General features: G+C 40.0%; 1 protein-coding gene across 25 annotated transcripts in view; it reads left to right on the top strand.

Annotated features, from left to right (window-relative positions):
- The window catches only part of ANK3 (ankyrin 3), a 385,183-nt gene that overhangs the window by 348,462 nt on the left and 23,641 nt on the right, over positions 1 to 13,080 (top strand). For 20 of the 25 annotated variants that reach the window (XM_049809737.1, XM_049809736.1, XM_049809743.1 and 17 more), the window contains 4 exons: positions 1,228 to 8,928; positions 9,562 to 9,636; positions 10,508 to 10,639; positions 11,706 to 11,849. In XM_049809737.1, the coding sequence (XP_049665694.1) occupies positions 1,228 to 8,928; positions 9,562 to 9,636; positions 10,508 to 10,639; positions 11,706 to 11,849 (8,052 nt within the window). The remainder of the gene's footprint in view (positions 1 to 1,227; positions 8,929 to 9,561; positions 9,637 to 10,507; positions 10,640 to 11,705; positions 11,850 to 13,080) is intronic. The other 5 variants (XM_049809755.1, XM_049809756.1, XM_049809757.1 and 2 more) reach the window with 2 other exon arrangements.

Genomic DNA, 13,080 nt, shown 5'->3' on the forward strand with positions numbered 1-13,080 from the left:
TGTTTGAAATGCCTATGAATAAGCTGAGTGTTCTGGGGGATGATAACAGGTTTCTCCTTGCCAGGAAGTTTTTGCATAATATATTGTTCTTTGACTGCTTTTCTAACATTACCTTTTGAGAAATGTAAAGTTGAACAGGTCTGTCTTTGAGCTGATACAAGAAATCTCCTCAAAAGGTACCAAGACACTACATCTTGTAGAAAAAGTGTACTCTTCTTTTAATGGCCTCTTGTGAAATGATTTTGTAAGGTTTACATATTTGTGCTTAATACGGCATACAAAATGTATTAATCTGTGTGCTCGTTTTGACATAATCTATTGTGCATGAATAAAAACTGATTCAGTTGCTTTGCTTGCTCACGTTTATCATATATCATACTTTCCATATTTCATGTATGACATATGCTTCTTAAAATCATTTCATGTAAGTTTTACTTTAGTTTTTACCAAACAAAAGGAATATCGCATGAGAAACAAATGCAAAAGTTCCTTTTCTTTATTTTTGTTATTTTTTTAAAATATTGACTCAGAAAAGCTCTTGCTCTTATTGGCTTTGTGAGTGTGAAGCATATCCGAATTGTGCATGGGAGATACAGATTTGAATTTATTGCAGTTGCTTCACAGTTTGCACATCAATTGCCTGTCACTTAAAGGAATTTTGGGTTCTGCATGAAATAGTTCTGAGTGGTTTAAAAAAAAGATTTTAGCTATATAATGTCATTTTACGCAAGTTTATATTTTGTATAGGTTCAATATCTGAATAGAACAACAACAGAAATTATTAAAAGGATAATTCTAATAGTTGCGCAAAGCAGAGACATACCTAAACAGGCAAAATAGCACTGTTGCGAATATTTCAGAAGTAGCACATCAGAAAGTCAATAGGAAGTAAGAGAAGAAATTTTGATGTGGCTTTATTTTTACCTTATGCATTCCTCCTTTGTGTTTTCTGTTCTTCATTGTTTGCAGATTTGGTTGCTATGTGCTTTCTGTCTTTCATTTCATGTTGCTTTTTGGTTTGGACCAGTCATCAGTATATGGCTCATTCCTATATTTTTCTTTCCTTTTTAAAATCTTCTTTTGCCTCCTTCATCCTGACTCATGCAAACAATTGTACTTGCTTTTTGTAATATTACAACGTTTACTGACCAATTTTCTTCTCTGGTCTCTCTGTTTTTCAATCATTTTTGTTGATTTTTATGTTTGATTTTAATTTAACAATTTAAGAAACAGTTGAACGGAGTGCAGGAGCAACAAGATCCCTACCTGCTACTTACTCATACAAGCCATTCTTTTCAACACGGCCATATCAGTCATGGACAACAGCTCCAATTACAGTGCCTGGGCAAACCAAATCAGGCTTCACTTCCTTATCAAGCTCTTCCTCTAACACTCCTACAGCTTCCCCATTAAAATCAATATGGTCTGTTTCTTCTGCTTCTCCAATCAAATCCACATTAGGAGCTTCTACCACATCTTCAGTTAAATCTGTTAGTGATGTAGCCTCTCCGATTAGATCATTTCGGACAATCTCTTCGCCAATAAAAACTGTGGTATCGCAGCCTCCATACAATATACAGGTTACTTCAGGCTCTTTCGTCAGACCTCCCGCAGTCACGGAAGCTGCTAGTCTAAAAGGGCTGGCATCCACTACCACATTCCCCCCTCGGACATCTCCAGTGACTACAGCAGGATCTCTCTTGGAGAGATCATCCATAACCATGACGCCTCCGGCATCCCCCAAATCCAACATTAACATGTACTCTTCAAGTTTGCCACTTAAATCGGTCATCACATCAGCATCTTCACTTTTATCGTCCCCTCTAAAGTCAGTGGTGTCCCCTGCTAAGGCAGCAGTTGATGCTGTTTCATCCTCTAAAGTCATGATGGCCTCGTCTCTCTCGTCGCCAGCGAAACATGTAGCTGGGCACACAGATGTACCATTGCTTAATGGATCTGTGTCACCTTTGAAATACCCACCTTCTGCCAACATAATAAATGGATCCAAGGCTGCAGCTGTTTTTCAAGACAAGATCGCTGCAGCTGCACATTCTGCAAGTTGTGCTGCTAACGCAGTTGCTGACACAGCTGAGAGAGTGTTTTCAACAGCTACAACAATGTCATTTTCTCCACTCAGGTCATTTGTGTCTTCAGCACCATCAGCTTTCCAGTCAATGAGAACTCCTCCTGCAGGTGCTTTGTACACAGCCCTTGGGTCAATATCTGCAACTACCTCATCAGTAACTTCATCGACAATAACAGTGCCGGTATATTCTGTAGTCAATGTTTTGTCTGAACCAGCATTAAAGAAGCTCCCAGAGTCGTCTTCACTTACAAAATCAGCTGCTGCGTTACTGTCACCTATTAAAACATTGACTACAGAGGCACGCACACAGCCTCCCTTTAATCGAACTTCATCTCCGATAAAATCATCCTTGTTTTTAGCACCCTCTGCTCTCAAATTGCCCACACCATCTTCTTTATCCTCCAGTCAGGAGATACTGAAAGATGTTGCTGAAATGAAAGAGGATCTAATAAGAATGACTGCAATATTGCAGACAGATGTCGCAGAGGACAAACCGTTCCAACCTGAGATACAAAAAGAGGGTAGAATTGATGATGAAGAGCCCTTTAAAATTGTTGAGAAAGTAAAAGAGGACTTAGTAAAAGTTAGTGAGATTCTGAAAAAAGATGTGTGTTTAGAAAGTAAAGGGTCGCCTAAAGTATCCAAAAGTGATCAAGGACACCTGTCTGAGGATGACTGGGTAGAGTTCAGTACAGAGGAGATTGATGAAGCGAGACAGCAAGCTTTGACGAGTCCTCCTATATCTGTTCCAGAGAAGGTCCAAATTAAAACTAAAACCATGTCGGAAAAGGATTATAGCTTGTCAAAAGTTATTGATTATTTAGCAAATGATATCGGTAGCAGTTCATTAACAAACATAAAGTACAAGTTTGAAGAGGGGAAAAAAGAAGGTGAAGAGAGACAAAAACGCATTTTAAAACCAGCTATTGCTTTGCAGGAACATAAACTTAAAATGCCTCCAGCCTCCATGAGGCCTTCAACATCAGAAAAGGAGTTATGTAAAATTGCAGATTCCTTTTTTGGAACAGATACTATTTTAGAGTCTCCAGATGACTTTTCTCAACACGATCAAGATAAAAGTCCCTTATCTGACAGTGGCTTTGAAACAAGGAGTGAAAAGACACCTTCTGCCCCACAAAGTGCTGAAAGCACAGGGCCAAAACCACTTTTCCATGATGTACCCATCCCTCCCGTCATTACCGAAACAAGAACTGAAGTTGTTCATGTTATCCGCAGCTACGAACCATCATCTGAAGAAATTCCAGAGCAGAAAGCAGAGGAGCTACCGGCCTCGAAACCTACCCCTACGTTTATGGAGCTGGAGCAAAAACCTGCTGGATCTATTAAAGAGAAGGTTAAAGCTTTCCAAATGAAAGCCAGCAGCAGTGAAGAAGACGACCATAAGTGTGTCCTTAGTAAAGGTGTCCGAGTAAAAGAAGAAACTCATATCACTACGACAACGAGGATGGTTTATCATAAACCTCCATGCGCTGAAAGCACGTCTGAAAGAATTGAGGAAACAATGTCTGTTCATGACATAATGAAAGCCTTTCAGTCTGGACGTGACCCTTCCAAAGAACTGGCAGGTCTGTTTGAACATAAATCATCAGTAACGTCCGATGTTAGCAAGTCTGCTGAAACTTCACCACAACATGCAGAGAAGGACAGCAAACTGACACCCAAACTGGAGCGAATAATAGAGGTCCATATTGAAAAAGGTAATCAGGCTGAACCTACTGAAGTCATTATTAGAGAAACAAAAAAGCATCCAGAAAAAGAAATGTATGTATATCAGAAAGACTTACCTCGGGGAGATATTAACTTAAAAGAGTTGGAAAAACATGATGCTTTTCCTTGTTCAGACGAACAAGGTCAGCAAGAAGAAGAGGAGCTCACGGCCGAAGAGTCACTTCCTTCTTACCTGGAATCCTCTAGAGTTAACACTCCCGTGTCCCAGGAAGAAGACAGTCGCCCTAGTTCTGCTCAACTCATGTCTGATGACTCTTACAAAACACTGAAGCTTTTGAGTCAGCACTCAATAGAATACCATGATGATGAGTTGTCAGAACTAAGAGGGGAGTCTTACAGGTTTGCTGAGAAAATGCTTCTTTCAGAAAAGCTAGATGTGTCTCATTCTGATACTGAGGAGTCAGTTACTGACCATGCTCTACCCCTTAGTGCAGAGTTACAGGGGTCTGATAAACGATGCAGAGAAAAAGTAGCTACTGCCCCCAAAAAAGAGATTCTCTCCAAAATCTATAAAGATGTATCTGAAAATGGTGTAGGTAAAATGTCTAAAGATGATCATTATGATAAAGTGACAGTGTTACACTACACTGGAGATGTTAGTAGTCCAAAACATGCGATGTGGATGCGCTTTACTGAGGACAGATTAGACAGAGGTAGAGAAAAGTTGATGTATGAAGACAGGGTGGACAGGACTGTTAAAGAGGCAGAAGAAAAACTGACTGAAGTATCACAGTTTTTTCGGGATAAAACAGAGAAGTTGAATGATGAGCTACAGTCTCCGGAGAAAAAGCAGCACAAAAAAAATGGCAAAGAAATACATTCTAGCCAGAGCTCTGCCAGCAGCAGCCCTGAGAAAGTTCTGCTCTCTGAATTACCATCGTCCGGTGACGAATGGAGTAAGGTGAAGCAGTATGCACATGATGGGAAATGCTTTCCCAAGGTGGATGAAAGAAAAGCATCCAGTTTGCCCAGCAGTCCTGAAAAACGGATATTTGTGCAACCTGCAGAGGACTCTAAACAAACTATGGAACACAAAGGAAGTGCTCAGCAGACTGGAGTACCTGAGGTTTCACAGACTGGATTTCAGCTGAAGCAATCAAAGCTCAGTTCCATTAGGCTTAAATTTGAACAAAGTATAAGTCCAAGGAGTAAAGACATAACTCAGGAAGAGAAAAAGCTGGATGGTCAGTCCAAAATTCCAGTAAAGAAATTGCAAGAAAGTAAGTTACCAGTGTATCAGTTTTATTCCAGAGAGAAACACGCAAAGCAAGTAGAGGTCATTGATGGGAGCGCAGCTTTGCAGAAAGAGGTGAAAATACGGGAAGATTTTGTTCCAGGTAAAGGGAAAGCTATCGAAGACTTTCATGCTTCAGACCCACAAAGCCAAAGAACTGAGATGAGTAAAGGCGTGCCGGAACACTTTTCAGAACCACTGGCAAAAGACCTGGCGTATGGCTCAGACTCAACAACGAAGGGACAATGGGACAAAAAAATCTATAGGACGTGGGAAAGTCCTGGAACTTCTAATCATAAAACACAAAAAGAAAAACTTTCACATGTGCTGGTTCCAGATACAGTAAAAGAAAACCATGTTGAGCATGCCGAAGCTAAAACTGACAAAAAAGGCGAATTTATCACTGTGACAGAGCACAAACTGGCAGCAAATGGAATTCATTCAGAAGAAGTGAAGGAACTGACTGTCAAATCTCCCTCAAAAAGGGTTTTATACAGAGAATTTGTTGTCAGGGAGGGGGAACATAATGGTGAAGTGGCTGATAAAATACCCAAAAGGAAAGAAGAAGTTGCTGTGTCCCATATTCCAGTCAGAATTGTTGAGGAGAAGAGAACCACGCTTGATGGTGTCTATGAACTTTCAGCTAAAGTATCCCAATCAGCTGTGATTAAGGAGAAAGTTGAGAGGCAGATTGATTATGTGGAAGATGAAAAAGTAAAGCATTCAGAAATCAGAAAAGTTACCAAGCAGCAGAGCTCGATAGGTCTAAGTCCTCCTGTTGAGGAACTGGAGAGATCCCCTAGCAAATCACCAGATTCCTTAGAATGTAGTCCAGGAAAGGAGTTTCCTTCGAGTGAGTTAGTTGACCCTGGCGCCAGTGATTACTTGGATAAAGTTGCACCATTAGTAAGCACTGAGGGAGTAAAAGAAATTAAGACCTTACCTGTTTATGTCAGTTTTGTTCAAGTAGGAAAGCAATATGAGAAAGAGGTGCAACAAGGAAATATTAAAAAAATTGTCAGTCAGGAGAGTAAGACGGTACAAGAGACAAGGGGGACATTTTACACAGCTAGACAGCAAAAACAACCTCCTTCTCCGCAAGGCAGTCCAGAAGATGACACACTAGAACAAGTATCCTTTATAGATAGCTCTGGTAAAAGCCCTTTAACACCAGAAACACCGAGTTCGGAGGAAGTGAGTTATGAGTTTACGTCTAAAACACCTGACTCACTAATAGCTTATATCCCAGGCAAGCCCAGTCCTATACCTGAGGTATCTGAGGAATCAGAGGAGGAAGCAGAGGCAAAGTCAACATCTGTAAAACAGGCAGAGGTTGAGGAATCACAGATTGACAAAGCATTACCTAATCATATAAATAAGGACTCTAACAAAAGACCCAAAGGTAACAGAGTTGCCTACATTGAATTCCCTCCTCCTCCACCACTGGATGCAGATCAAGGCGAGTCAGAAAAGAAGCCTCATTATTCCACTGAAAGTGAAATGGAGATGACAGAAGTGAACTTGCAAGACGAACATGACAAATACCAACTGGCTGAACCTGTCATAAGAGTACAGCCACCGTCTCCTGTGCCACCGGGAGCGGATGTCAGTGACTCCAGTGACGATGAATCTCTCTATCAACCCGTTCCACTTAAAAAGTATACATTCAAACTGAAAGAACTGGAAGATGACCAGAAAGAAACCTCAAAACCCAGAGGCCCTGAAAAGACTGAGAAACAGAAAGAGTTAGGACATCCCACTGCTGGGAAACCTAATGAGTTTGACATTGGGCTTGATTCACCCCAGAACGATGTAGTGCAAAATGGGAGTAACAATGACCAGTCTGTCACAGAGTGTTCCATAGCAACCACTGCAGAATTCTCCCATGATACTGATGCGACAGAGATTGACTCTCTTGACGGTTATGATTTGCAAGATGAAGACGATGGTTTAACTGAGAGTGATTCTAAACTTGCAGGTCCGGCAGTTGAAACCAAAAAGGACGTATGGACTACAGAAGGCATTCTAAAGCAGACTGATCGCTGCTTTAGCCAAAGTAAGCTTGAAGTCATTGAGGAGGAAGGCAAGGTAGGCTTTGAAGAAGACAAGGCACCTTCCAAGGGTCCAGCTTCTGAAAAAGCCGGAGATAAGAGTGAACAGAAGTCAGGGGCGCAGTTTTTCACTTTGGAAGGCAGACACCCTGACAGGACTGTGTTTCCTGATACATATTTCAGTTACAAAGTAGATGAAGAATTTGCAACACCTTTCAAAACCGTGGCCACCAAGAGTCTAGATTTTGATCCGTGGTCCAATAACCGAGGTGATGATGAAGTGTTTGAGACTAAATCAAGGGATGATGAGGCTAAACCATTTGGTCTGGCAGTGGAAGACAGATCTCAAGCAACAACACCTGATACAACTCCAGCCAGAACTCCAACAGATGAAAGTACGCCAACTAGCGAGCCCAACCCCTTCCCATTTCATGAAGGGAAGATGTTTGAGATGACTCGCAGTGGTGCAATTGACATGAGCAAGAGGGATTTTGTTGAAGAAAGACTCCAATTTTTTCAGATTGGTGAGCATACTTCTGAAGGGAAGTCAGGGGACAAGGGGGAAGGGGATAAAAGTACAGTCACTGCCATCACACAGCCACAGGCAGGGGACAACACTGTAGAAACAAACCTAGAGAGACCAGTAGAAACAACAGCAGTTGAACATAAGCCCATCATCCAGGCCAGTGGAGATTGCATGGAACAAACACTTGGTAGTAACTCACTGGAAAAATCATCGGCAGCGGTAAACGCTTCTAAAGTTGATCCCAAATTGCGCACACCAATTAAAATGGGAATTTCTGCTTCCACCATGACTCTGAAGAAAGATGGCCCTGGCGAAGTGACAGATAAGATAGAAGCTGTGATGCCAAGTGGTCAGGGATTAGAAAATGAAACTGTAGCAGTGATTGCGAGTTCAGCTTCTAGCCAGACAAGCTGTAGGCAAACAGAAAACACTGATTTTCCAAAAGATAATTTTAATAACAACAACAATTTGGATTCATCTGCTGTCCCTACAGATGATATTACCTGTAATGTAGTGCTAAAAGAACATTTGGAACCGAAATGTTCCCTCCAGAAAGCTAATCAAGCAAAAAGCACTTCAGGAAAAGGTGCAGGGACAACACAAGGACACAGAGTAAGAGATAAGCAAAAACCACATGGAGAGCAGCAAAAGTCAACAGAGTTGGTAGGGGCTAGAGGAAAATCAAAGCTTCCTGTAAAGGCCAGCTCAGTAAAAGAAGTCTTTTCACAAAATAATCTCCAAAGCAATACAGGGAGTAAAGTGAGAGGGGCTAGTAAGCCTGACAAAGCAAAACAAAATAATCCTTCTCCCTGTCTAGAAGCAAGGTCTAGGATTCCTGTAAAAAATACACATAGGAGTAATCTAGCTAGAAGAACTCCAGCCCTGCCAAAACAAGAGCAGGTAGAGAAAGAAAAACCAAAACAGCTTCCTTCTAAGTTACCAGTAAAGGTAAGATCTACCTCCGTCACCATGACAACAGTTAAAGTAAGAAAAAATCAGCTTAGGGAGGTATGTAAACATTCTATTGAATATTTTAAGGGAATTAGCGGTGAGACATTAAAGCTTGTGGATCGTCTATCTGATGAAGAGAAAAAGATGCAGTCAGAGGTCTCTGATGATGAAGAAGACAGTACATCAAAGAACACATCCTTATCAGAAGCTACTCAAGTTTACCAGCCTTCCATTACATCGAAGTCTGCTAGAGACATGAGAACAGAGGCAGCATCTATAAAATCAAAGATTGAAAAGGCCGACAGTGAGAGGAGGAGGAGTAAGAGGACTGGTGAGAATGAAGGCAGTCAGGTTTCTGGAGCTCTCATGGCTCACCTCGTGGAGATCAAGCCTAGTTTGTAAAACTTTCAACTTGTTGATCCTAGTGCATGAACTGTTGTGATTGCCTGTGGAGTGACTTAACTTTAGTTTTCATTCTGTCATTGTCATCTGTATGTGCTGTCTTATACTCTTCTTTCTTCCTTCAAACAAATCCTGTACTGTAGAAAGCTAGTGAAGCATGCCAAAGACATTCATGTAACTCAAAAATTGATGTAACTCAGAAATTGAAAGATTTCTTTTGTGACAGCAAATTTATTCTGTCAAAGTAGAGAAAGTAGATGATAATCTGGTCTTGGTGGTTTCCACCAGTAATTGAACAACTTGTGTACAGTCTAACAGCTAGATTGTCAGCATGTTTGGTTTCATTACACAACATCATGTAGTTTGACATTTGGCTTTACACAGGTGAAAATATAAAAGCTGTGAAAAAAATTTGCTTTGTAGGTTATTAGGACACACAACCATTCTAGTAAACAATAGAAGCACTGGCAGCTTAGTCAAAGCTATTATTTATAATAAACTATTGTCCGGTTTTGTGGTTTTCTGTGCAAAACCTTTTTAATCGAGAAATTGTAAATCACAGGTCCACAGAGTCCATGTGAACGGACAGATATAAGGATGGCAATTGTAGCTGATCACCTAGGACTTAGCTGGACAGGTAAGCTTTTCTGCTTTAATATTGAAATTAGTCTTCGCTGTTACATTTTCAGGTAGTCTTTTACCAAAAGCCACAGCTAGGCTGCATCAGGCTCCCGCCAGTTCACAGTGAGCCCAGCCTCCCAAAACGTGCAACATGCCTAATAGGAAATCATCCCATAAAGATGCCTAATAGGAAATTATCCCATGGGCTTGCAAGAAAGCAAACAGAAACTCATAGGGAAAATAGCTAAAAAGGGTCTCCTCTCAAGATGTTCGCCCAAGGAGTTGAGGATCTATCTGCTCGGGCTGTGGGCTGCCTCTGTACCTGGACAGCAGTTTCCCCAGAGCCCTGGAGGTTTCAGGGAGCCCAGCAGTGCCCCAGCAAGTGGGTGCTGGGGGGGGTTATCTAACTGTATGCCCGCCGTACCTCCCTGTGTCGATGGGCAGAGCTGGCCCTTCCCAGGCTTACAGCTGCAGCAGCCAGCTCTCCCTGGGCGTAGGTGGCAACAGCACCAGCGCCGAGCTGCACAGCAAGGTCACAAAGGAGTAACAGTCACCAGAAAAAAACGATTTTATAAATAAGTGGTGACGAGGTAGTCTTCACGGAATTTTTTTCACCGTGTCTGAATGGCTTACTGAGTATAAATACGATAATAGCTCACAGAGATGACTGAAATTCAAAATTGTGTCTGTCTCAGGAAATTAAAGTATGAGTATGTAATGCCATGTTCATCATTGTCTGTAAAGTTTGTGTCAGGTAGTTTTGTTGACAGCTCTGTGATCCAAGAAAGATAATATTTTTAAGCCTGACAGGATGATTGAGGGATTTGTGCTTTCTTTGGTGTTTCTATTGTTGTTTTCTTTTCTTTGCTTTTTTTTTGTCATTATAGAACTGGCAAGAGAACTGAATTTTTCTGTGGATGAAATAAATCAAATCCGAGTAGAAAACCCAAATTCTCTTATTGCTCAAAGCTTCATGTTACTGAAAAAATGGGTTACCAGAGATGGGAAAAATGCTACAAGTAAGTTCAAGTAGTTACTTTTGTTGTTTATAAGGTATAGCCCATTTCATCTGTTGCCTGATCTAAATAGGTTAAATTGAAGAAAATATTATGAATGTCTTTTGCAAACCACTGATGGAAAAAAAAAGTTTCAGTTATATTTTTACCAGAAGTCAGAAATGTGTCATCTTTATTCAGTATATATGCAGAAGGAAATAATCTGTTCTCCACATCCATAATTGATGGGACAAGTAATTAACTTAAATTCCAGTAAAGAGAATATTAGGGAAAACTTTCCAATAGCAAGGAATGTGGAACATGGAAATAGGCTGCCTGGAAAAGTTAGGTAGTCTTGCAGTATTGCAGGTCATAAGAAAAGACGAAACCTCTTTCTGTGAGGAGTGATGGAGACACTGATTCTGCACTGATTCTGCTGGTTTTATCTGTGCATTTCACTTGAATTGCTCAAACTGAAAGAGGGGGGTTGATTTTTGTGTTAGGTCAATGGTGTTCATTACCATTCTCTAATCCACACAGTCCTGCACAGCATTTGAGTCTACTTTGATCTCTTTCACCGTAAAAGTAATTTCCAGTGTTACTGTGTTCTCACAACAAGATTACTGCAAATGAGATTTCACGATGTACTGCATGAATAGCCTTACATGCATTATTACCTACATGGCTAGCTATTTTGTTGTTCCTCAAAACAGAATGGTAAAAGGATTTTTACACTCCTTTTATGCTCCAGTAAAGGGATATTTTGTTTCAGTAGTAAATACATTCTTTAAGAACTCTCTGACTTTATTCTTTGTGCCTTTTGTGTTGTAATATCATTATATATATATATATATATATATATATATTCCCTTGGGGGGGAAGGAGGACTCTTAATAGATGTATATCTTGAATAAGTAGGCAGCAGAATGACTACTTAGACAAATGATGGGCTTTGCTAGATTCAAAGGCATTGGAACAGAAACATATGCCAGCAATTTATAATTAATACAATGTGAATGTAACTGAGAAAGATGATTACACGGTTCTGCAACACTGAACTTTTTTCTGACATATCTTATTTGTTTTTCAGCTGATGCCTTAACTTCCGTATTGACAAAAATTAATCGAATAGATATTGTGACCCTGTTGGAAGGACCAATATTTGATTATGGAAATATTTCAGGCACCAGAAGTTTTGCAGATGAAAATAATGTTTTTCATGATCCCATTGACGGTAATTGAATTCTGTGGTCATATTTAGTTCAGTGACATGTCCAATAAGACAATAATGTTGTATAAACTAGTCTTTAAAAAAAGACAGTAAGTTCTACAGAAACAACTGGTTTTAATGTGAAGGGTTTTTTCACTCCTAAAGCATGCTCATGGTACAACACGCAGGCTGCACATTAATATCTCAGAGAATAAGCCCAGGGTCCCACAAACATATGCCTGAGTAAGCTCGTTCCCACCAGCCTTGGTGTCAGTTGACAAGACCTGCGTATTTTAATCCTGCGATAGTTGTGCTTTGAGGCTTGCCCATGTATATATTTAATGCACTTGGTATTGCATGCTTTCCGAGTTACCTGGAAATGTATATATATTCTTTGACTTCCTGTCTAGATAAGTAACAGTAAGACTTCTTCGAAGGCAAAAAAGAAAGAAGAACGAGGAAAAACAAAGTGCTTAGTAATTGCATAGAGTACATTAATGTGCAATTTACTGCCAAGCCTCTTTGAGACAAGTGAACATCAATTACTTTATGATTTTGACTTGTACCATTTCTACAATGGCAGAAGAAAAATAAGAAAATGTTTTATTAGTGCGGGAGAGAATATCTTTTTCAGTCTACTAACGGGTAAAATTGTGTAATAATTTTCATATGGAAGCTGTACCAACTGAGAACAGAATTGTGCAGGTTACTTTTGAGCCAGATTAAAAGGATAAATGAAGTTCTGCTTGTAAACCAGAATTGCCATAGGTATACTTATTATTTCTCAGTATGCTGAAGATGCTAGATGTTGTTTTTTCTTCTTTTAAATGTTAGTTAACAGGCACTGGGTTGCTATATTCTTTACTTTGATTTTTGTCACATGTATTATAAATAGCTCTTAAATAAGATTTTTCTTTTGTAAGTAACATTTCCTTTCTTTTTTGTAATTTGGTCAAGTATGTATTGGGCTTCCTCTGTATTTTAGTAGGATTTTTTCTCTTTAGAGCGTATAAGCTCAGTGTACCTCCATTATTGAGCAGCATTGCTGGTCATTGCATCATTGCATTACAGAAATAATTTTCTGATGACATTTTAAGAAAGTTGCTCTTGAAATGTTGATTGCGCCTTTTAATAGTAGCATCGATGTTTTTATGAAAAAAATACGCTTCTCTGCAGTTGCTTTCTGTCTCTCCTCTTCTCTGAACCTTCCTCAAGCTTCCTTTCCTCACCAAGACCAGACCACCTTTGCCTTTCT

Source organism: Accipiter gentilis, chromosome 9, assembly GCF_929443795.1.
Source record: "Accipiter gentilis chromosome 9, bAccGen1.1, whole genome shotgun sequence".
Lineage (NCBI taxonomy): Eukaryota > Metazoa > Chordata > Aves > Accipitriformes > Accipitridae > Astur > Astur gentilis.